Source organism: Rhea americana, unplaced genomic scaffold (genome assembly GCF_003343005.1).
Source record: "Rhea americana isolate MKP2758 unplaced genomic scaffold, rheAme1 scaffold_60, whole genome shotgun sequence".
NCBI lineage: Eukaryota > Metazoa > Chordata > Aves > Rheiformes > Rheidae > Rhea > Rhea americana.
In genome coordinates this window covers 4,972,933-4,997,274 of record NW_028186757.1, presented here as the reverse complement: position 1 = coordinate 4,997,274, position 24,342 = coordinate 4,972,933, and the positions used below count along the sequence as shown (strand labels likewise).

Below are 24,342 nucleotides of genomic sequence, written 5' to 3'. Positions count from 1 at the left end.
TATTTCAAACCAAGAGTAATATATGCTTTCTTTAACCATGTATATCTGCTGATCTAAACTTCCGGATTTTGATCAATGAATTATCAAGATAATTCTCGATTGTCATCAATTTAAAATGTTAAGTTCTCCACAGCCAGCAGTAGAATGTATATAGCTGCATATGGAAGAAATAGGAAGTGAACATCTTGCCACATATCCTATGAAATACAGTACTTAATTTAATTCTTACATTTATCAGCAATACTAAAAGTAACTTCCAAAGACTGGAGTGAGGCCAGTCATATCCCACAGAGGCATCATCCTAATAGACTGTGTTCTGTCTTCCTTCTGGCTTCTGTGAACACTGCTTCTTATGTCAGGCTTAATACTTTTAAATCATTTCTGCAGTAGCTCTCCCACTTTACACAAGGCTTTGGCCCCAATAATCACATTGTGGTGCTTACTCACATTGTCCAGTTAAGAACATTTTATATTTTTGTTTTTGGTAGGTTTTCTACTTCCCCTCACCCAAGGATTTTGATACTTGAACTTGACTCAATGATGCTATGAGTCAGGTGCAAGAGTACTCATATGATGAAYCCAGATGTACTATGGAAAGGCAAAAGTGGAAATAATGTTTTTATTCACTCCATCAAAGTCAACAGTTGAAGGAATGTTACTAGTAGACTATAAACAGTAGAAGTTAGAACATGATTTCTTCAACCAATCATATGAAAAAATATTTAGGCTTATAATTAGTTGAGATGTCCAGAATGAAATTAGTAGGATTGTTATGATATTTATTGAGGATATTACAATTATGCTCTTTTATTGCATGCATTTATGAAGAAAAAAAAACATTTATGAAGAAAAACAATTCAGAATTGTTATTCAGGAAAAATTATTACTAAAGCAATTTCTAGCTTTACTATTATTTACTTCAAAATTCCCTTTAAAAGCAACTGTGAGATTTCTGTTGCATTACCCTTTGTTTGCTATGCACTTTATCTTAATTAGTATTCATAAATTACTGTGAAGAATGTTGCTACATATCCATTTCCTAATTCTTTCTAGCAGCTATGCAAACATTCCACACAAGTTGAAATAAGCATTAAAATCACAACACATACTGCAGCTGGTGGAAATTTAAGGGAAATCTAAATTTAGTTATCTGCTTTTCAGAAGTGTCAAAATTCTAGATTGTGTGGGTAARCGTGGCAACTGTAACTTTTAATGAGTGTAAGCATTATTATGTGGGAATCAGATAGCCTTTATAAAACAGAAGTACTGCTTTTAGGAAGAAACATCCTAATTCAAATTCTWTTCCTCTAATACAGTCTACCTCTATGCATATGATTGATTGATTCAAAGCTTACCGTTCCAGACAGMTGATTAAGCAGGGGTAGCTGCTTTGGATGAATACCTCAGTGGCTTGTATCRTCTCAGATTGGTTTTCCAAGCACCTAAGCCATCCAGTGCAGTGTTTAGTCACTCTGCTAAACTGTGACTGCGAGTGGCATAACTTCTCAGCTTGCCAGAAGCTCCACATACAATTTATTGACTTAAGATGAAATGGATACGTTTTCATCAGTTAGGTTTTCTCAAGGAGATCCAGACCTTGAGAAGATGTTTAATAGTATGCATCCTATTCAGTGGTGGTAATTCAAAGGCAACATACTGGAAAAGGCTATAACAAAAGTATAAATGATATTCCACAGAGCTTTTTTTCAGATKCTATTCCAACCACTTCATTCAAAGTCACCTTTGCAAAATAGTGATTAGTGACTCTGTGTGCTTCTACTCTCAACATGAAACAGCTGATACTGTTGCATTTCACTTCTTTTTTATATAAATGAGGATAAATGTGCGCGCAGGACACCAGTATAACTTCAAAACACTGCTCAACTACTTGCTAAGAATGAGATCAGGATGCTCTTTAGCAGAAAGCAATGCTCCCATCCTTTTTTCATCCCATCAGTCTTCTCAGGGCAGTAATTCTCCTTTTCCTGTTTCTTGGAAGACTAATGAATAAACAGCCAAAACAGCTGTTTAACAGTGCAACTCATATCTCACAGAATTACAGCCTTATTCCTCTTACTTGAAGACACAAATAAACCTGTCAGAATGTAAACTGTATTTGGCTTTTGTTTGCTATTTGATGCTCTCTCTTTTAATTTCTCAGATTCTCTTTTTCTGTTTTCCTTCTTATATTTCAAAAGCATCTGTACTTAATTTATGTGACCACATTATCTTACCTGTTTCAGATTACCATCATCACTATTTAATGAACTTTATATAATCTGTAGTGGAAATATAAAGCATGAGCGATTAGGTAGGTTTGTTATTTTTTTGTGGTTTAGTTTTGATTTTTCATTAATACTAGGTGTATATGATTTAGAAAGAAATTCAGCTGCTTGTGCGAAGAAGACTCTCCTTTTATAAATCTTTCAGCGAGCACCAAAGTTGTACCTAAGTGTTAAGATCTGTGACTTACAAGGAAGTCTAGTACTCAGCAACGCCATGAAACTTTCAGTATCAGGTGTATTACTGTGCTACAGAGTGTGGTACAGAGGGAAAGTGTATCCTGCTATCTTGTTCTTGCCACAAAACGGAAGATAATTTTCCTATTGTCCAGTCAGTGGTAACTGCAAAAAGAGTGTCCAAAGTGGGTTTATGATATTTCTGTAGCAACCTTTTCATTAGTAATGATCAGTGCTGAAAACTGAAAATGAATTTATAAATGATATGATATAAATGATTCTTTTGTATACTTAATAATTCAAATCGAAGTCAAATACAAGCATCCATAAACACAGTCCTGGGAAAATAATTTGAAGGTGAATTTGTCAATTATTATTCAAAAGACTTAAAACCCCTGTTGCTATTTAATTGCTCTGACTTCATATTAGAAAAGTCTTATTGTTTGTACAATAAGGACATCCTGGTGGAAGCTAAAACTTGTTACTAAAACCAACAAAATGTTAGCTTTATTTGTGGACCATTTATGCCTTAATAAAAACATGTAGTAAAAATTTATAAACATTTTAGCTATATCAGATCCAGTCCAATTGCTCCTGCTTTGAATTAAATGAGCTGATTTTAAAAGGTGAGTTTATTCATAAAAGGACTGCAAGGGCTAGGATCTGGTCATATCTCCATTTTTCAATGAAATAGTGACATCATACAATTGTGAAAATTATTTATTAATTTATTTTCTAGTAGTCAGTAAGGAAGTTGCTAAACAGAAGGTCCTAAAATTGGGCATCTTAAAATTAGTAAGGCTAATACAGTCATCCAATGTTTTTTAAGACTAGCCAAAAGCATTTTGGAGGGTTAGTATTATCTTCAATAAATCTTTGAGTACTGCAGAAGTCCCGGAAGACTTGAAGGAAACTGAAAGGTGAGAAGAAAACTAGCAGTGAGCCAAGATGTTAGAAAGACTAACCTAGAATAACTCATAAGCCTGTCAAGCTAACACTGATATGGAAAACAATAATGAAAAATAATTAAGTAGGATAATAGAGGCAATGGCAAATGATACTGAGCTATGGAAGACATTTAGGCAATTCACTGGATCATTTCTTGTAATATGTACATTTGGTTGCTAGTGGTAATAGTCTTGATGCAAATGACTTACGTCTCTGTAGGGTGTTTGATTTTTTTTTTAGTGGCATCTTGATTATTGAATAACAATGACACATCATCGTTAGAGTAGTCATAAAATGGATGGAAAGGTGATTATGAGACAGGAATCAAAAGTAGAAATCATCACTGAACACGTTCTACAGATGACAAATTCATTTGCGTGACATTATCAGCCTGCTGCGTGTTCAGAGTATGTGCGATAGGGACTGACGCACCTTTAATCTTGCTTCTTGTTACACTTGGTTTCATGTTTACTCTTATAGGTACATTTGCCTGTCACAGGTAGGCTTTTTATTTTTAGCAATTGTTTTAACACCCTAAACAATAACAGCAAGGCAAACAGAAACGTTTGCATTTCCCCTGCAAAATCAGAGTAGCCAGAGGTCTCCTTTTCCATAACAAAGCTTTTATTAGTGCATGATAATGAGATTACCATGGGTCTAACTCTCTGTGAAATAGCTGGCACTGGCACCTGAAGGCAAGAGACAGCCAAAAGCCTCTGCGTGTTTTGGCACCTAAGAAGTGCTTGTCAGTTTACTTACATTCCTAATCTGATGGTCACTAAAAATAGTTTAGGTGGTTGTTTTCTGCTGGTGAAGAAATCATGTCCTGGTTATTTATAATATGAGGGAAGGGGACAATTAGCAATTTCAGTTTATTCGCTTTCTCAGTTTTACAGTTAGAGTATATTTAAGAGCTTTCACATTTGCTATAGTTTCTTGAATAATAAAATATCTGTAGTAAAGGRAGCGTGTACRCTATGGAACTGAGAATAGTAAACTTCTTTTGCTTGTGAAATATCGTGTATGGCATGCCTTTAAAATGACTTAATTTGAACCACACAGTTCTTTCTGTCTTAATAGCAACTAATGGACTTCTTTTTACAGCCAGCAGTCAGCTGAAGATCTTGCAAGAGTACCTGTTAATTCTACCAGCAATATCTTGAATAGGCTATTGCTCAGTTACGATCCCAGGATAAGACCGAATTTCAAAGGTTTGTCAGATATTTCAGACTTTTATCTTTGRCATTTAACTTCTGCTCTTTTTACACATGGAAAATTCATCTGTAGATAATGTTTGCAACATACAGTCCTAAAAAAGAATAGCTATCCTAAAATAGCGTGAAACTGCAGGAGGTATTTACCCTTTTTAGCTGAAAGATAATACATTAGGATTTCGTGTTCATAATCGTGCCTGATGCTTTAAGGTTGTTGTTGTTGTTGCTGTTGTTGTTGTTGTATTTATATTTTTATAAAACATATTTAAAACATAGATTTAGACTTTATAGAACAAGTTTTAAAAATATCTTTTAATACATACTTTTAAATTAGGCTTTAGGATTATCTTTGCTTTATAGTATTTTAAAACATTGAACTGCATACAGATTCTTTAAGATGACTATAAAATTTGGGATCTGCAGTATCACTATTTTGAAATCATACAACAATTAATTACTTTAAAGATGAGTTATTAATGCAGCTGACACGATTTAAAATAGGTTATGAATTTAAGTACATTTTGTGTTTTTTAAAACAAATGAATCTTGCATATAGGCAAATATGATAAATGCGATTTACTTACATATACAGAAAAAAAAGGAATATACATTCTCTGCAAAACCTCTAATAGCTCATACAGCTGTAAGTTACYGTTTCCAGGAATTAGATTATTTCCTTTCTGGTGAAAGACATAGACAATTTTATTACCTTACAGACACGCAATTTATCTAAGTCACTTCTTTTGTTTTAAGCTACCTTAAATTATATGTACATTAAGAGATGTATTATTATAACATGCATATTAATTGTATGGGAAATTTGGAAACCTGTAATCTTTATTGTGCTTTTGAAGAGACCATTTTCAGATGTTCTATTTAACCAAATTTTATAAATGTATTAAATCAGTTCTCAGGAAGATTCCTATTTTCTCATTCTCTATAGAGAAATATTTATATGTTTACAGCACCAGGCATTGTCTCAAAGGATATATGTCCAATGCCCATTCTACCTGTTCTTCAGCAAAAGATAAGCGTGTAATCAGAAAGCATACTGCAGTTATTTTTATATTTTTAATAGCCCTGCTGCTAATGTGGTAAAAATCAAGACTGAAGGAAAAGGGAGAAGAACATGGATTCTTAACTCACAAGGAGATGGAAGGAAAAGAACATTTTCTGACAAGTGATATATCCATGTTAAAATGTTCCTCACACATGACTGATTTTCTTGGACTATACTTCTTATTTAAATCTGATAGGGATAGAGCGCCCTTGTCTAGTATTACTGTGGAGGGTGCTCTGTCACATGCATCAGGCACTCAAAAAAGTATTATGCTTATTACATAACCAGAACCCACATTTTTAACTGATCTGATTTAAAAATGTGAATTTGTTTAACTGAATGAAGTGAAATTTTATCTTAGTGATTTTTTGGTGAACGAAGAAAACTTACCTGAGCTTGAATTTATGCATTAAATGTATACTGAAATATTGTATGTAGACAAGCAAACTATTAGATTAGGCATATATCACTTTGCAATGTATTTGTTTACTGAGTCAATATATTCCTGTTATATTACATCACTTTTATTGCTAAAAATAGGAAGAATTCCACTGAATTAAGAACTTGCAGCAATGTAAGTGAGATCAGATACATGCATATCGTATATGCACTGACACTGTCAACRTATAGATGCTAAATAAATTAGTTCTCACAACCATCAGGCCACTTCCCCCTTCATGGTAACTCTCTGTTAATACCAGATTAAATGACTGCCAATCAGTTCCCGCAGGGTGACAGAGGGCAGATGTAGCAGTTGTCACACCATCCCTTTTCAACTACAGGAATCCTGGCTGTGGAAAAGAGGAAAAAATCCAATCTGTCTTCAGAGTTGCTAACTTCCAGAATTTTTCTTGGCCAATTGTTAATCATTGTAAAATGGAGCAGCTTTGCAACTCTCTTGTCTTGCATCAAGGGCTAGGTAACTGTGAGAGCTGCATGAAACAATTTTTGTCTGCCTGTATGGATACTTGTACATTCGTGTACCTGATTTGCACAAATAATTGTCCTCTTATAAAAGTAAATATATCATCATAACTCATAAATAGGTAATTTAGACTGGTAGGTCGTCATCATGACTTTGAGCGTAAAAAGTGTCTGCCACTAGGAAAGCAGATTGCTTCTATACACTGTACTATACGCAAAACTAATACTAGATTGTGAATCCTGTGATAACAAAAAATCGTGGAATTTGCAAATGATTCAAATTTAATTTATGATCTGTGACATGCTTTAAGCTTAGTGCTCTAGACTGAGGAATTTTTCTGTTATCACTAGGATGAAAAGAGTTTTCATGATTTCCTTAGACTTTCCATGTGAATAGATTAAACTTCACCTTTCAAGAACTGTATTGATGTGAGAAGATATGTCTATATTGATGTGAGAAGATAAAATTGTTTGAATCTCAATTACGTAAAAACCATTTCATATTGTAATACTAGTGTAAAGGAGCTGCAAATGAAGGATAACTTATCTTTATTGGATTGCGCAGCTTACAAGAAATCTTTTACAAGAAATCTTTTTTTTTTTTTTTGAAAGGAATTCCTGTTGATGTTGCAGTCAACATCTTCATTAACAGCTTTGGGTCAATTCAAGAGACAACTATGGTAAGACTGAAATTAAATGAATTTAGCACACATGTAGATTTTCTTATTAAGTCAGACTTTAGGCTGAGGATTATAAACTATAAAGTATAAATGATTGTTTTGATTGTACAGATTGAGAATTGAGTTAATGGGCTTACTGATAGACTTTCTGCCATAAGCCTGTTAATCTGCTTTACTATCTTTTTGTCCACGGATTGTTATAGCATTTAGAATGGGATATACATGAAAGAAAATCTGTGGTTTCTAAGCATGAAATACAGTTCTTTGCGTAAGGTCTTTAGCTCAGGGGAAAATTAGAGAGCCAATATGTAGGTTGCTTGGTATATTATTCCAGAAAATACTTGGGTTGTAGGTGAGACAGAAAGGAATATACATAAAGAAGGCTGAAACATAAAAGTTCTGTATTTCATACAGATCTAAGGATAGGTGTGGATCGTTGAGGAATAGAAGGAAAAGGAATAAAGGGCTAGAGCATCAGTGCATACTCTTGCTCCTGTTTATTTACCAGTGTGAGAGAAGATGATCTGGGCATTAAAGTCTGTAAAAAATGTTTTTCCAGCTCAGTCAAAATATTCAAAATGTTAAGCAACCCTCATTAAAATTTTGGCTTTTTTGTTTTTGTATGAAATACAATTAATTATAAAATAAAAAGTCATTTCAGCAAAGCTATTTCCAATATTTTGGGACTTAAAGTTTTTTTGTAGTTTTCTTTACAATAAATATTGTCAAAAATGTTGCAAAAAATTATATTGTTGAAGATGTCCTAACCTGAGCTGGTTTTTTGTTTTGTATAAAAGAGAGGAGAGTGCACCATGTCTTGCCAGTATGCAGAAGGCCAAAGCCAGGGCATGCACTTGAACTTGGGAGTTCTGAGGTACTCCCTGATAATACAGTTTAGAAATACTTTAGCTATGGCTATAGCAATGGCTATAATAGCTTTTGAGTAGGCTGGTCAGAAATTTCTGTTTGTTTAACTAGGAGTGAATAAGGGATTTAGATTTGATTGCAAATGATAAGTCAACTAATGGCTTTAGAGGGAAGTGACATAAAAACAAAGAATGTAAGTAAGCTGAAGATACCCCAAGATTTATTTCCTGAAAACAAAAAAGGAACTGAAGTTTAAAATGGGGCAGGGAGGAAGAGCAGGAAAGTAGGAGTAAGATAAGTGTCCAATATGGGAGGTATATTAGGCCAGATGGCCCTTTCAAGTTTCTGAAATTTATTGCATGCTTTAACAAGTGACTTTTACAGAGGCTTTTTTACAATTCGCCCAAATCCAAAAGTAACAAAACATGAATGTTACRGGTTTGCCTCCAAAAAAAAAAAGTATGCTCTCTGCATACTTAGCAGTGCGTGTAAGGCTATCTGTGAATTCATGTTCTAGTCACCTACAAATTTACGGAGATGTTCTGTAAAATAAGTCATAATCTCTTTCATATTTCAGAAATTCAGGTACCTTTGTCACTTTAATTTATCCTTTTTTTTTTAGATTTCTATGTCCAGCCCATCACTGTGATATATAAGCAATATAAGCATATATAAGCAATAAGCATATAAGCATATATAAGCAATATATGTGAAGTTTGGATTACACTTTGATTCCCTTCAGATATCACATGAAGCATTGAGAAGAGAATTAGTCATGTTTTATCTTACTTATATCACTTGGGAAACCCTTTCTGGTCCAGTGGCACATGGTCCAATGGACATACAAGAATTGCTGCTCTCTAGGGGATAGTCTGGCCCTTTTCTTGGAATGATCTAGATAAGGCACTGAACAGTAGAAGCAAGTCTCTTACTCTAGGAAACACCTTGTTCCTCCAGCATCACAGGAAAATTGTTTGCTGGATTTCTGAGGCACCAACTCTGGGAAGGAATTTATTACAGGGTTATAGAAGGATTAATGGGATCACGTAAGATCAAGAAAGTTTGTTTACTTCCTGGATTCAGAAAGGAGAGACCTTTGCACACAATAACAAGCTTGCTGAGGAAGGTTCCTCAGAGTTAGGGAAGAGAGTAACTGTCTATCTCTACTGTGTCAAGCACTGATTTTGATTTGTGAGGAATATTGATTTCTTGACTGTATCTCTAAAATTATCAGAAGCTACTAAACTGGTTGGAGTGATATGGTTACTGATACCAAAAAGTATGCAATAATACTTTTCTAGGTATTCAGTGGATGATGTATCCTTGTGATTCTTGGCTCTGTTGTAACCTCTGTAGCCTGACTGAATTACTTACATTTGTAGGGTTTTGCAAAATCTAGCATTTAAGTAGACATGTGGAGGTAAAGCATCCTGTTTGGCTATATTAAAAACATGCCCTGTCACATGTCAAGATTCTTCTTTTGGGTGATAGAAGGATAAGAAAAAATAATAGCTATTACATTTTTTCTGTGAGTGCCAGGTAGTTGAAAGTCAGGTCATGGAAGGCTGAGCAGATTAATGGGTGGAGGGCCGGTAGGAAAAAGCCACTAGGCGCACAGATTTCCTTTTTTTGTTGTTCAGGAGAATATTAGGAGAGGTGCAAAAAGAAATATCTTCATCAAGATCTAAGATGTCCTGGACCCCACCCTCAAAGACCACTCTCCGAAATAGTCAACTCTTAGCAGGATATTAATGTCTGGTATATCTAACTAGTCAACTGAATCTCACAGTTTACTTGGTTCAGCATCACGGTGGCTGTTTCTGATCGTTCTTCACATATTTTAGGAATCCTATAGAATTTAGCAGGCAAAGGTGAACCTGCAAAGGAAGTTAACCATTTATACCATCTTTGCATCAACCTTAGCCAGGCCAGAAATCTCGCAAAAGGTTGATTCATAGCTAGCGTGTATTAGCAAATCTTAAAAGCATCTGCAGTAGTTCCAGACTGGAGCTCTTTAGAGCTCTTACGAGAAAATCTGTTGAAGAACAATTTGATGCAGCTGGTCTTTGGCAAAAGCACTGGTGTGTTTTTTGGACTATATATTTCCCTGCTTCACCTCATATAATAATATAATAATCTCTTTCATCACCTGGGTTTGAGTGTAGGAGTTCTCAGAAGCATCTAGAATGGCTCATACTACTAAAGATTCTGTGTTTGAACAGGTTGCACAGTCTGTTTCAATTCAAAACTTCATGGGGTTAAAGCAGGGAGCCAAAATGTCAAACCAGAGACGGAGCAGCAGACTGAGGGGGTTATTGAGGAAGGCACACTACTCATTCAGGGTTAGAACAAAGAAGAAAATTGTTGCTAGACTGAAAGCAAGGCAGGCAGGCAAATGTTTTGCGGGACTCTGGAAGCCTGTCCCCACTGGAGCTGGTGTTTGATTGCAGATAAGATTGATTTATCAGTATCAGAAAGACACAGAGTCTGTCTGTTCAGACAAATATACCCTATTGATGGGGATCTGATCTCTGCTGCAGACCCTGCCTGGCCAAGGACAGAGGAAATGCTATTGCATCTTAATATCCTGTTCTCTGTTCTGCTCCTTCTCTAGTGAAGATCAAATAATCTTTTGCTTCTGATCCCGTGGCAGTTGTGTTCATAGCTATGCAATTGCCTCATCATCCACAAGAGTGGAGATTGCATCCCACTGAGGGAGAGTCTACCTAACTGTAAGAGAAAAGAGGATTTCAGTATAGAAGACAGACAGGTTTGAAGCAAGTTTGGTGGAGGCATGGCTTGCTTCTTGTGCCTGGAAGCCTAAATTGCTTTAATCAAAGTTTCTGAAGAAATTGAAGGGCAAACATGTTTGCTATGTTTTTAGAAAATGTGGAATTTGTGGTATGTTCTTGAGTACTTGTGAGAACTGTCACATTTTCACACATATACTGGACAAATTATCTGGAAAAGCTAAACAAAAAATCAGTTAACTACAGAGTGAATAAAAATTTGTACAGATAAAACTGAGGAAAACTTATACCACAGGTACTACCTTCCAATAAGCTCCTTTTCTCTGAACTCGTGTAACTTATTTCCTGCTAGCTCATTGGCCTGCTTGCTTAGGATAATGATCTGACACTGTGTCTGCAGAGACGATATTCAAGGTTTGTAGTCACAGTGTAATCTTACTGACTCAAATGGCAAAACACCGCTTCCTCATTTACCTCTAAAGCTTTGCACAAAAAGTCTTTTTAATATTCATATATTCAAAGTAAAATTCAGTTTTCTTCTTTTAATCTTAAAAATGTCCTTTTCTAATTGACTAAAAGACGATACTATTACCATTCCATTTTTGGTATCATCATAGTTTTTGTAGGAACTGGCCTTTCATGATATACAATGTGCTTCTGTTTGCAGGGAGAAAAGTAGTGGCTATACTCATTTCTGGCCTGAGGAATTTTTCTGGCCACGTGCCTGCTGTTTAGCAGATTGCGTTTCAAGTGTTCCCTAGCATACCTCCCCTTTCAACTTGCCTGAAGACCACTTACTCTGTTGGAGTTTTGTTGAAAAACAAAGCCCCGTGGAATGAATACTTCTGTGATTCTTTTTACTTACTGGTTCCTCCAATGCTCCATCAGCTCCAGTGCTGATGAACAACACTTCTCCCCCTAGTTTTAGGCTTTTTAATAATTATTTGACTGTCCTTTTATTAGAAAATAATGCTCATTCAAAGAATGTTTATAAAATGTGTAGGAGGAAGACAATGTGCATTGTCTCATAGAGACCACTTCTTCATCCGCACTGGGCCTAATTACAGTACATGTCCTGAATCTTAAATTTCATTGCCCAAATTTGAGATAACTGGTTGCAAACTTCTCTCAAAATAGGTTTATAGCAGAAATGCTGGGGGATCATGGCCTATACTGTTGCCAGATGCTGCGATATTTTATACTCCACTAAAAGAAGCCCCTCTGTACTTAATTGTTTAGGCTAGCTGCAGTTTTGTATCATTACGTCTTTGTTTCCTTTGCCATTTTCTATACTGTCTCAAATAGTGGTGGCCTCCCTCACCAAATCAATAGTTCCTAGTCATTTAGGTAGATCTGAACCTACCTATTTTAAATTAATGGGATTTTTCTTCCATACACTTAAATAGAAGCCAGATAAAGTTCTTAAAATCTCACTGCCATCCCATTGTTTGGTATATTTAAGAACTGAGTTTGTAATAAAGCAAGGGAGGAAATAAAGTTGTGCCCATCTGATCTTATTCCCARTTCTTATTTTGGCTGTACATTCTGCTTTTCAATGATTTAAACATTTTCTGAATGGGTAAGCTGAAGGCAAATGTTGCATACCGCTTATTTTTTGCCTGTGGCTTTGAGAAGGCATTTTATTTTGTTAAAATTAGAGTAATGCAATTGTTTATAGTGAGATTAATTTTAGTGTAATGAATAGTTGAATGCTTGTGAGCACGAACAATGTATAAATACATTGAGTATTTATCTCAYATAATTTAAAATTATAATTTTCGCTGAGACAAGTCCATAGAGAATGGGAATTTCAGCAATAGAAAGTAAGTATTCAGTAATATATATAATTGAAAAGATCCATTCTGAGATAATGACCTGAATTCCCTCATATTCTGAAGCTTCTTTATAAAAGCCTTCCAATATAAAGTCACTTTATATTAATTATTATTTTATACTGCTTCTTTACTCTTACAGAATAGCTTAGGTCATCATATAAACAAAAATCAGATTCTGTATATTTTTTCCAAAATGGACTGTCAAAAAGTCACACTTCCCTCAGAACTACACATATTAATAAATACTGCTTCAGTTCTTTCTGGATAATTTTGATGCTTTTTTAAAATGCAGTGGGGAAAATGGCTACATTGCACAGTGCAGTGTAGTACAGAAGTACCTGTGCTGATATAGCTGGACATGAGAACGTGGACACTGTGTTTAATTAACAGTGTAAATCAAAAGAGTAAATTAATCTCCATGAGGTGCTAACACTAAGTGAACTCCTTCCTGTTGGAGTTAGCATGAGTAGCTCAACATGGCACTTGCTTTGGACTGGAAATATATATATTTTAATAAATACAGCAATTAGAAGAATACTTACAGTGGAAGTTCCATTTTCAGCAGAAAAATGTGCAATAAGATGACATTAATTTGTACAATACACATCCTTTATAAAATTAAACTGTTATATTGAATACATTCACAAATAAAAAATATATCAAGAACCTTCACTCACAGATCGTTAATTCCTGGCATTTTGTTATTATTATGAAACACTAATTAGTTTTTTGTGGTGCTGTAAAAGGCATGGCTGGTATGCTAGGATGCTTTGTGCCTAACAGACAATTATAAAAAAACTCCACATACCATAAAAGACAACTAGGAAGGTGAGAGAKAACTTCTATCTTAAATCTGGAATTTTCTTTTTTGGTTTTTTTATTTTAACAGTATCTTTATTATTTTTCTGTATGTGATCTGCCTAGCTTACGTATATATATAACAAGAGACATTGGCTTCAATATAAATGGAATAAGCAAAAAGACTTAAAGATAAGACTGAAAAATCATAACTGACATACTGGGTCAGATTTTTCCTTTGGATGCACACAGTTTTCACTAAGGACAGAATGCATGTGGGTATTGTTTTGCCCTGAGGCACTTGCTGCTCAAAGCAGTTTTCCCAAAGGCGTAATTTGGTTCTGGTTGAGCGTGGCCCTCCCACTGTCCATGCTTGAGCAAAACTCCAGCTGAATTCAGATAAAGTTTCCTCTCTCTAAAGTCTGATTTTGTCTCTTTGAGACCAGTTCTGTGTCTACTTTCATATATGCTACCTCATTACTTACGTTGCAAGCTGTCATCAGTAACCCTCAACTATCAAAGTGTCCCCCAATCACTGTTATGTGTCCCAAAGCTGTTTTCTGGGTATGTAATTTAAAGTCTGCTATCTATCTGGGCTGTTTTCTGCTTCTATAGTTTGATATTTTGCTATTAGTGTGCTACTTAACCACCTGGAGAGTAAATTGGCATTTACACTTACAGGGTGTCCTGATAGAAGTGATATCCTGCCTGCTGCCTGTATTGCATTAGTACTGCTTTACAGCCTCCCTCTGCCTTGCTCCCTGCTCTTCTTTATACCTCTATAACATGGCTACTATCAGGTATCTACTGGGGGTAGAATTTGGTCATTTTTTGATTGGACCATATTCAAAACACAAGAGTGACATAATCTACCTACATGTAGTAAATTCTATTAAAGTCAACACGTATTCATGTCATTTGAGGAGTGACTACTGTCTTTTTGATAGAAAAATCATAACATAAATTGTGTTTTCTCTTTAGATTCTCACAGAATTGTGCTCTTCTTCCATGTGTGTTCGCTAGACTTTTGGCTAGTCTAATATTTATCTATTCTTCCCATCAGGATTATAGAGTCAACATCTTTCTAAGACAGAAGTGGAATGACCCCAGACTCAAACTGCCCAATGATTGGAGGGGTTCAGATACACTGACAGTGGACCCAACAATGTTTAAATGTCTTTGGAAACCAGACTTGTTCTTTGCAAATGAAAAAAATGCTAACTTCCATGATGTCACTCAAGAAAATATTCTTCTTTTTATATTTCGAGATGGAGATGTCCTAGTCAGCATGAGGTATTTTATTGATGTATTTCCACCCTTATCTTATTTTAAAGTCGGTAAATGCATTGATAGAATTATGTGCTGTGTTAGACTTAGCAGGGTTTTTGATTAATATTTTTATTTATATGACAATTTATAAACAATATTACACTAAATAATATGCATGTAAATAAATCAGAAGAAAATGTTTTAAAGCATATCTCACTCAGCAAGTACTAGAAGTTTGAAGTGTACATTTGTATGTCATATTAAGATACCACATTAAGTAAAGTAATATTGTGAGAAATAGCATTTAAATCCTTCTGATTATTGTCTAGATTCCTAGAAGCATAATAAAATGGATATCTGAAGTAAAAGCCTTTAGCAAAGCAATGTAACTTTCACACCACTTGAATTTCTACATAAGTTAAAGAAAATGATGATGTTACTAATAAAACAGTGAAAGGCAGAAATTGCAAAAATGGTGAATATAATTGCTTTGTAAAACTAGTAGAGCATAATCCTGATTAGGATCCGTGCCTTACTGAATAGAGAGTTTTTTCAGAGGACCCCAAAATATTGTTTAATTTTGTTGCAATTAGTGGATTCTATTTTGTGATTTGGCTTGGTTTATCAAAGGTATACAGTATACCATTAAAAAAAAAGCATTTCACTGAAACAGTGCATTGGTTGGAAAGAATGTCATATGAAAAGAGTATTTACAGACACAAGGATTTGTAGAGAGTGGATTCAGTGAGTGATTTTTTTTCCAGAGTGAATTGGATCATAATGCTCTTATATAGCAAAAATAGTTACCAAAATTTACTGCAACTTTCTTGCTATTAAGAGGGGATCACTTCTGAAATGATGGTAGCTTTTTATTCCTAGAGTGCAAGTGGCTAGAAAAGAAAGATGAGAGGGTTTTTTTTTTTTCATTCGAAATCAGGATGATAAATCTCTATCTCAAGGCTTTTGCAAACTAGTAATCAGAAAAAAATGAATTGGATAATCAAAACATTTCATTTGGCTCTCTATGAAGGTCTTGGTTTTGATTTCATTTGTTTTGGTAAAAGTTTTTGAAATCTGTAGGAATTAATATATCAAAATAGAAAACTGCTTCTATCTATAAAAGGAACTTCTTTAAAATATCAAAATTTAAAGGAAACATTGAAACTTTTTTCAGATATTTTTCCAGATCGGAGTTATTTATAAATCAGCTTATTTCAGTGAAGAATTTCAGCCAGTGAATAGTGACTATTCAGTTAATAGAAACTTCTATAGTGGGAAAATATTTTTCTAAAAACTTCCATATAACAAAACCAAACTCAGTATAGTCTGAAGTTAATGTCTTCCTTTGTAAATATTCTGCTAATATTAGTAATACAGTATGTTCATAAATGATACATATAAAGTTAAGATGAATTTTTGAGCTGCTGTAGTTTGGAGACATGTTCCTAAGATTTTGTTACTTAAAATATATATCACTGTGCCTTATATTTTAAATTTACAATGAAATATCACATATTATTGAATTAATCTCCAGGTATCAAAATATATGAATGACAAAACTCATACATATGTAAGTCTTTGCCTGGATAAATGGTTGGTTAAGAAATAGGAAACTGAATGTAGGAATGAACAGTCAATGTTCATGTGAAGGAAGTGAGCAGTGGAGTCCCACAGGAATCTGCCCTGTGGCCTATGCTGTTCAACATGAATCATCTGGAAAAGGGGATGAATTGTGATTTGGCAGGGTTTTTGGTGATACTAAGATACTCGAGGTRGTAAAGATTAGGGACAACAGTGAAAATTACAAAAAGAAATATAAAAACTAGGCAATCAAGTAAGAGATGAAATTCAATGTGAATAACTGCAAAATGATGTATGTAGGAAAAAAAATATTCTAACTTCATAGGATGAAGTCTGAGGAGATCATTACCACCCATCACCTTTGGGTGATAGTGGCTAGTTCTCTGAAAATGTCAGCTAACTGTTCAGTAGTAGCTAAGAAAGTGAATTGAATGTTACGGAGTAGGGAATAAAAAGATTAGCAAGCTACCCGTTAAATTCATGGTAGCCTCACATTTTGAATACTAGATGCAGCTCTAGTCTTCCTGCTACAAGGGAGACAAGGATAAAAGGTATGAAACAGCATCCTTTATTAAAAAAAAAGGGGGGGGGGCTAAGTAAAGTAGGACTTTTCATGCTGGCAAAAACAAGATGTGAGGTGGTGGCATGGAGGGCTCTTAATCATGAATGGCACAGAGAGAATAGATGGACACTGGTTATTCACTTTCTTTTCCTGTATATGAACTATGAGATAGGGTCAGGAGAAATAAAAGGAGACAGTTAGCATGTGTGTAGTTTAGCTATGGCTGTTCTTGCTGCAGGACATTGTGTATGCTAGAAGTTTACACGGATTTCAGAAAGCAAACGGACAATTCTTGGAGGAAAAAATTTCTTCAGATCTCTTAAATACTAAAACATCACTTCTGGCTTAAAAAGTCCTTCAAGTGCCTCTTCTAGGAGCCTGTAGGATATCCAGTGAAATATCATTTCCTGATTGCTGTAGTCTTACATTCTTCTTCAGAGGTCTGCCATTGGCTCCCACTGCTGACAGGATTGGATTCTGTGTAGGGCTTTGGTTTGGTTATTCTTATGACTTATGTGCATTTTGTTATCTATTTTAGTTCTCTAATTTATGAAATACTATATGTTTACAATTGCACATAAAATTTTATTAGAGATTATTAGAGATACCTAAWTTTTGTACTGTTACTTACTGTATTTTTTGTTATATTTTTCTGCTATTTTAGAAGCTGAAAATCAAATACCTATGATTTTTCTCTTATTGCGCTTTATTACTTACAAGGCAGTTCACATTGTTTCTAAATGCCATTTTTGTATTTTCAGATTATCTATTACTCTGTCGTGCCCTTTGGATTTGACCTTGTTTCCTATGGATACACAGCGCTGCAAGATGCAACTGGAAAGCTGTATGTAAATCAGTCTGTGCATAAGAACAGTTGCCTTCTAGACAAGCCAGAGAATCAAATCAAAATGATCAGTTCTGTATTGCTTGTGCCAACATTTTGTAACAAATCTTGAAATTAACATTCACTGATTCTGACCAATATACATTTACCTATCAAAAATGTTTCTTACGGTTATTGAACCATGCACTCAATGTTTATCTTTTGCTATCAAACATAGTAGCAATGGATTAGTATTTATAAACTAAATAATAATTGATAAACTTAGTAAAATGAAGACACTTTATAATAGGAAGATTCTTTTTCGAAAAAAAAGGAACCAATGATAGTTTTAACCTCCATGATCTGTGTTTCTTTGGAACGTGATCATTGCGGTCCAATTTATCCCATTGCATTGCTGATGGCAGCATTATTTGAATCTCTTGTGATACCAAAGGAAAGGTATCTTATGCCAATATACAGAACGAATGCACTATGAAACCTTCTGAAAGTGATTTCAAGACGTATTGTGGATGTAGGAAGGCATCTCTCCCTTACTAATCCTTGGCTCTAAGTGAATTAATCTTATGAAGGGGCGGCCAGAACTCATTGCTGAAGGACTCCATGCCATGCTGGAACTTGCAGCCGAAGTGTTTGTGAAACCCATCTTCTTCCCATGCTCTGAAGCACAAGAGTCGCTGCTCCAAGGCAGTCTTTCCCCAATGCTCAGATTCCTGTTGATCCCACTTTGATGACAATTCTGTTTAGCTGTGTAAACCAGAGAGAGGAAAGTTAGCTTGCCTCCAGCCTGTTTTTGCTATGAATACAAAAACTTCGTTCAGTTGTTACCACAGCAGATCTGTGAAGAGGATGAAAATGGGGAAGGGAAGACACAAGCAAAGGAACAGCAAGGCTAATCAAAGCTGAGCAGGGCATCACAGTGGGGACAGGGAGGAATGATATCAGAGCTTTACAATTTGGTTTTTGATTAGTAGCATTTACCTTTGGAATTGTAATACATCCATAGTACTGAAGTTTTGCCCATCACTAATGTGTACATACATCAGCTAAAGTAAACTCTTATGAAAAATTCAAAACAATTTGTGGTTAAACTGGAATCCAATAGTGGTATTAATGGAAGTTTGTTAGAGCTTTCTCAGTATGGGTTGCTTTACAAGCATGGTGAGGTGTATTTTTTCAAGGAAGAACTGTTCATGAAAAAATTCTCAATACTTCATTTATATAAGCTTATTTTCTTTCTTCATGCTAAGTGCTTATTCAAATTCAGGAGGAGGAATGGATTATCTGCCCCTTTGGAGTAATAGTGTGCATTAAACTTCCTTGTATCCTTTTATTCAATTATCAAAAGAAAGAATTGTACTCATGGCCTCCATGACTCCAGTCTGCCTCTGCAGTTTGTGGATTTGGCTTGCTTTCCCTCTTAGCCATTAGCAGTTTTATTCTACTGAATTTTTTTCTTTCTGGTTGGTAGGCCACCAGCTATATTACAATTATTGAAGAACTGTATTAATGGATTAACTTAATGTGTTTTTTTTTTTAATTAAGTAGTACATATATTCTTACATCTTTGACAGGAAGTTTCTGAGTACATTTTCCGAACTGTGTATTTACAATATTATTTTAGTTTCATATACTTACACACATATCACAAAGTACTGAGAAAAATATTATTGACATTATAAATAGTTCTGCTTATTTATACTGTCATGCTAAGTTATGGTGTGCGCAAGAACAACTAAACATGCCTTCCAAAATTGTACTTTGAGATGCCAATATGACAGATATCTAACAGCAGTACATTAATTCAGTGCATGCTATCCATAAAACAGGAATCCCTCCAAAAATCTTTACTTCAACAAATACCTACTACGTCTTTGGAGCAGAAGAGGAATTATTAGTAAATGCAGGATTATAGTAAAGATTTCTGCTAAATGAGCAGAAATCTTTAGATCCTTGATATCTTCAAAGGCTAAATGGATGTCATCTTATGTCATTCCAAACATTTTGTCAAACTCTTTTGGCTTTACTTTTCATCATAAAAATCAAGACAGGTAATATTTTAACAATAATGATGACTTGCAGGATTTCAGCATTTCCAAAAAAATGGGAGGAGTGCTCATCTGGTATAAAAACAACAGGTAAACCTCCTTTCTACAAAAGAGGAAAAAGAAGAGTACAGCATGGAAGGACAGAGTGAAACTCCATTCCTCCAGTTCTCTGGAAAAATTTTGCGAATTCTTTCTCTCATTTCAGAGTCAGATGGTTCCTACTTAATTTGAAGTATCAGAAATGCTTTCATAGCCTGAATTGAATTCAGTGGAAGTTTGGGGCTTTCTGGATTTTGCAGGATCAAGATATTTGGTTGTTTCTTTTCTTAGCAATTTACATTTGCTATGACCTTCTTTCTGGCTGATACCTGAAGAATCAGATAATAATGAGCAGAAGGCACTTAAACATATCAATAATAAACAGTAGCATTAAAGAAATTACTGCCCTTTGAAGTCAGAACATACCTCTTTGCCAGTCTATTAATCATAGTATGGTTTTATCATTTCACAATATTCAAAGGCACTAGAAGTCTTCACTTACCAAACTCTTTATTTACTCTTCACATTACTGGTTAGCAGCTGTTTAAGATGAAAGTTATGTCCATTCTGTAGCCATTCTGTGGCATCATTATAGGAACTAACTCCAAAGTTTCTCTTCCGCTGGTCTTTCTTTTACTATGAAAAAAAATCTATATTTCCCATGTTCCTATAACATTTAGGTACACTGACACTCAGTTAGCAAAGTAAAATCCTCCTTTTACTTCCCTACAACCCCCAAAGCACTTATCTCACCAAGATAACGAAAGAAAGGAGGTTTACAGTATGATCTGAAGAGAAATTGAAAGGATAGTATGGAGAGGAGACAAAATAATACTTCAATAAAATTGAAAATTCAAKAGAGCTTTTGCTTTCTTTGTTTAAACAATGAACACTGAAGCAAATGCTTCATCATCAGTGTAATGTTGCTGATAATGTAATGCTCCACTAAGTACTAATTTTAAACCTACATAAAAATTAATTTGTGAATTATTTCATTTTTATATTTATTTCAATGGGGAACAGTGAAAAAAGTGGAAGGAATTCAGTATGTATATACTAGATTTTCTTGCTGAGTTTACTTTTACTAAGATGGTTCTTTAAATGATTAATATTRCTTTTTCTTGCAGTTGGTTACACAACTGATGACTTACGTTTTATCTGGCAATCTGGAGATCCTGTGCAGCTAGAGAAAATTGCTCTGCCTCAGTTTGACATTAAAAAAGAGGATATTGAATATGGTAATTGTACGAAATATTATAAAGGCACAGGTAGGTAATATAAGCAATATTTTTGTTTAAAACTTAAAGCTTCCTTCAATTAYTGTTTATGGTTAATAATTAATGCTCCGGTTCATGGCTTTTATTTCATGAGAGGAAATAAATTATTTTTAAGTAACCAGTAATTCATATCACTAGTAACATAGTAGCAATCGTATCTAGTAACCACAAACTCATTCAAATACAGAGACATCTRGGTTAGAGATTAGAATAAATATTTTTCTTAGTTTTTGCTTACATGTCTTCTGATCCTCTGTCATTATTTTGTTTCTGTTGTCCTAGTACATTTTTATGCATGAAATGTCTGACTTTTATAATAGGCCATTTGTGTAGAATTATGTCAGTTACAACAGAGTAGGATAATTTTGATTTTCTGGTTCAACTTTTATTCCAGAAGYGGATAGTATTGGAGTGTAACTTCAAATGCTTCTTGCTCCGGGTTCTTCCTTYCTCTAAGTGCTCTTGAAAGTATGTCATTATAGAAAACTGTTTACAGTCCCTGGCTCTTTATTTATTCAATCTCATGATTACTTCCTGAGCATAGGCACTAAGTCATACACTGGTTTCTGTACTCCAGCTTCTAATGTTTTATCTTTTTGATTGACTCCTGCCGATAATTATATTTAAACTGCTCACATACTGTGGAAACCACAAGCTTTTCCTTAACAACAGGACTTAACAGAACGTATTTAGTCRGTACTTTTGCATAATATGTATAAATCTCCCATTAAAAACTCAAGGAAGATGGCTGAGGGGCTGAAGCTTCTGAGGATCTTTTGCAAGTTTCTTAGTGACTGTTCAGCTGAAGTCTGCAGTCTATTACTTGCACTTGTTCTTGAGCTAGATCCTCAGTTTTAAGAAATCTTATGTAACTAATAGAACTCAGAGTTAAAGAATTTAACTTGAAAAAGGCAATGGAAACTGAAACTTTGTTAATTTTTTAGCTGTAAAAGGTCTGAGTTCTTAGACTATTATCTAAGTAATTCAATATCAGGTGATTTACCATTTGTAGGTAATATGAAATTTACCACTCCTCAGGAAAATTATATATTGGTGAAACACAACAAACAACCRGCAGTGATTGTGTTCAAATCTAAAGCTGGATAAGACGGAAATTTATTTAGCAGTGAGAATATTTTATTCTCARTTAAACAAAGAACTTACTGACAAAAATTAACAATTAGGCTATAAAGTAGTGAATAATTAAATGGATTGAGTGTGCAATTCTCAAACAAATTCATACAAAATGGGAAAATTTGAGCTACTACAGAGAGACTTACATTTAATTTGAGGGAAAAAGAGTATACAAATGACAAAACRTTAGCTCGTACCCGTGATTTTGTCTTTAGAGTTAACATGTTCATTTTGCATTTTTCCCTAAGTCAAAAGTTAAAGATCTAAAAAACTTAAGGATGGTTTTAAGTATCTATAGGGCTTCAGAGAAAAATCTAAGAATTAACCATTGTGCGCTTTAGCATTAAACTCAAAAGAAAAAATACCACCTTGTGACCACAAATTAAAATTATTTACTGTGCAAAAGTGCTCAGCAAAGTGGTCACTTTTTTTTTTTGTATGATTTGATCATTAAAGAAAGGACCTTAGAAAACCATTATATGGGTGGAATGACAATGGAGTTCTTAAAAGTTTTCATAATTTTTGCTAATCATTTTTGTTTAAAAATGAACATCTTCCATGTTAATCTTATCATCAAAACTTGGAATTAATGTGAATGGAATGTTTCAGTACTCTGAAGTATTTTTATAGGCTGTTTCCAGGAATCAGTAGTTGTTTGATTTACATTAAATTTTTATTTTGGAGGAATTTCAGGAAGCAGATTTTGCACATATAATTAAAACAAATTCAGTTAAGGATTGYATAGGGTAATCAAGAGGCGGTGTTGTATGTACACACAAGTTTTCAAAATTATGGCTTATGCAGGAGATTCTTGCCAGTTGCAAAGAACTGGATCTTTTCCATCTGGTTATGTCAACTGGTGTTGAAATATACCTGTTTAAATTGAAAGAAGGTCAGTAAATTTGGGGTGACTTTTTTGTGGCAATCGATTCAATGTTTAAATTTGCAAATTGCCTACTTTTGTCAAAATACATGGCAGATCCAAATAGGTCCTCAAAAGCTGAATGGAAAGGACAACAGATATTATTCTCTGCCTGATAAACATGATACAAAGCCATACAGAATGTATTTCTGGCATAAAGCAAACAAATGATCATTTTAAAGGTAATACTTCTATGAAAATGAAACCTAAAATCATTTGAAAAATATTCACAAATTATACAGGGATAATTCCTCAGATAGTTGATCATCAAAGAAGGTGGAATAAACTATAAAATACCCTATAGTGTCTTCCACTCAGCAAGGAAATTTTTCCTTATGCTTTATTRTTTTGATTATTTTATGGTCGAACAGCACTTTTAAGTTTTAATCATTCTAGTACACTTGATGAAATAGTAGAAGATAAATAGATATACTTTTGCCATATTTGGTATTAGCTTTGCACCAGCTTTGTTTATTTGCAGAGATAGACTAAAACTGAATTTGGGTATTATTGTAATGTAATTTAGGAATGCCTTGTTCTTGTGAAAGAATAGTTTAAGTTGTTTTTTTACAATGCCATTATGTTAATATTTGCATAAAAATCCAAGTGCTACTAAACAATTGAAAATAAGAACAAAATTTGTTTTCTGGTTATGAGGTTTTCTGATTCTTTTGTTATATCCAGCAAAACCTCTAGTACTTGCAGTTTTATTTTATGTTCAACTCATCCTAACAGATGAATTCTGAAATGTTTGTACGATTAGGCTCCTCATTTTAAAAACTTTGAGCAATATGTTCCTTGTTTTCAATGTTTAGAGTGTTTGTTGCTTTGGAAAAAGGTTCTTACCAATTTCAGAAGCTACCTGTATCAACTTTCAGCACTGGGAGATCTCTTTTAGAGTGACATTCAGATAACTCTTTCCATTCTAATCTTTCTAACTCACTATCTTTTTTTAATTTTTTTCCCACAAATGAATGCTAAATAGGATTTTCAGATGAGCTTAAGCTGGGGTGATTACCAGACCCCACTGGCTGTATCTGCACTGTGYCCTGAGGCAAGCACCAAGACCAGTCTCACTTTCTGTTTAACTGACTGTTACTGCTCCCCTGTGAAAAATGCAGCATGCCTCTTAGA

The 24,342-nt window shown here is 34.4% G+C and overlaps 1 protein-coding gene across 1 annotated transcript in view; it reads left to right on the top strand.

Annotated features, from left to right (window-relative positions):
- The window catches only part of GLRB (glycine receptor beta), a 51,483-nt gene that overhangs the window by 7,711 nt on the left and 19,430 nt on the right, over positions 1-24,342 (top strand). The window contains exons 2-6 of the mRNA XM_085319896.1: positions 4,512-4,618; positions 7,218-7,285; positions 14,599-14,828; positions 17,709-17,791; positions 21,003-21,143. Coding sequence (XP_085176022.1) covers positions 4,512-4,618; positions 7,218-7,285; positions 14,599-14,828; positions 17,709-17,791; positions 21,003-21,143 — 629 coding nt within the window. The remainder of the gene's footprint in view (positions 1-4,511; positions 4,619-7,217; positions 7,286-14,598; positions 14,829-17,708; positions 17,792-21,002; positions 21,144-24,342) is intronic.